This window comes from Arachis ipaensis, chromosome B09 (assembly GCF_000816755.2).
Source record: "Arachis ipaensis cultivar K30076 chromosome B09, Araip1.1, whole genome shotgun sequence".
NCBI classification, from domain to species: Eukaryota; Viridiplantae; Streptophyta; class Magnoliopsida; order Fabales; family Fabaceae; genus Arachis; species Arachis ipaensis.
In genome coordinates this window covers 133697473-133698637 of record NC_029793.2, presented here as the reverse complement: position 1 = coordinate 133698637, position 1165 = coordinate 133697473, and the positions used below count along the sequence as shown (strand labels likewise).

At 33.3% G+C, this 1165-nt stretch overlaps 1 protein-coding gene across 2 annotated transcripts in view; it reads left to right on the top strand.

Moving 5' to 3' along the window:
- The window catches only part of LOC107618970 (ATPase ASNA1 homolog 2), a 3804-nt gene continuing 3500 nt past the window's right edge, over positions 862–1165 (top strand). For both annotated transcript variants that reach the window (XM_016321164.2, XM_016321165.2), the window contains exon 1: positions 862–1120. In XM_016321164.2, coding sequence (XP_016176650.1) covers positions 931–1120 — 190 coding nt within the window. In that variant the 5' untranslated portion in view covers positions 862–930. The remainder of the gene's footprint in view (positions 1121–1165) is intronic.

The window sequence follows — 1165 nt, the reverse complement described above, 5'->3', positions numbered from 1 at the left end:
TGATAAATTTTACAATATATAAGTATGTTATTATAAATAAAAGACTTATTTGATTGATTTGATACATTTTTTTGTTTAAAAAATACATGTTCTTAACAAGAAATCATGAATCAAAATCCACATTTTTTTTTTTGTTCTAATGAAAAACACGTTTTCGGTTGTGTGTAATAGGCTAGGCTAGATGAAAGAGGTTGGAGATGGTAGTGAGGGTGTTTGAAGTGTCTTAACGCTAGTTCTAAGACGGTGGTTAAGGGTACTTACAAGAGATAAAATATTTTATAAAAGCATTTATATTTAAACAATATGTGAAAAAATAGAATTAAAATTAATGCATTTAAAGATATTGAGAATTTTGAATTCATGCAAAAATGAGAAAAAAACTAGTGAAGGGACTAGTTTAATGCACGACATTCAATTTCAAGAAATAAAATAAGTCACTTAATGCAAAGTGAGAGACTAATTTGGTACATCTACAATGATGACATAATAGAACTAGTGAATAAACTAATCTGGTGTACAACATTCAATTTTAGAGACTAAAATGAGTCACTTAATGCAAAGTCAGGAACCAATTTGATACATCTACAGTGATAATATAACGGATGACATGTGGATGAATACTAGGGCTGGCAATGGGTAGGGTAGGGTAGGGTTTAGACTCTACCCTAACCCTACCCGCGGGTTGAAAACTTTTTTAAGACTATATCCTACCCTACTCGCAGGTTGCAGAATTTGTCTAATAAAATAAAAAATTAAAAACTAATTTAGACATTAAAGTTTATTGATAATTAAATCATCTTTAGGATCGATTTGGGAAATAAAATTACTCAAGTATCGGTGTATCACATTCTATAAAGTGCTGGTGGCGGTGAGTTAAGCGTGGAACGGAACCACTTCTAACTCCCAAGTCCCAACTTGTAAAAGCAGAGCATGCCATTGTTGCTGGGTATTCAACAACTCATGGCTTCTCACACTCTCATATCCTCTTCTTCTCTTCGCATCACAAATTCAATGCCCATCAAGTGTGTTCCCTCCTCCTTCACTCCCACTAAAGCCTTCTCCTTTCTCTCACTCTCTCTTTCCACAACTACAACAACAATCCCTACTAAATCATTCCAAGGTTTTTCACTACTCAATTCTTCTTCTTTTGTTTCAAGATGCAATC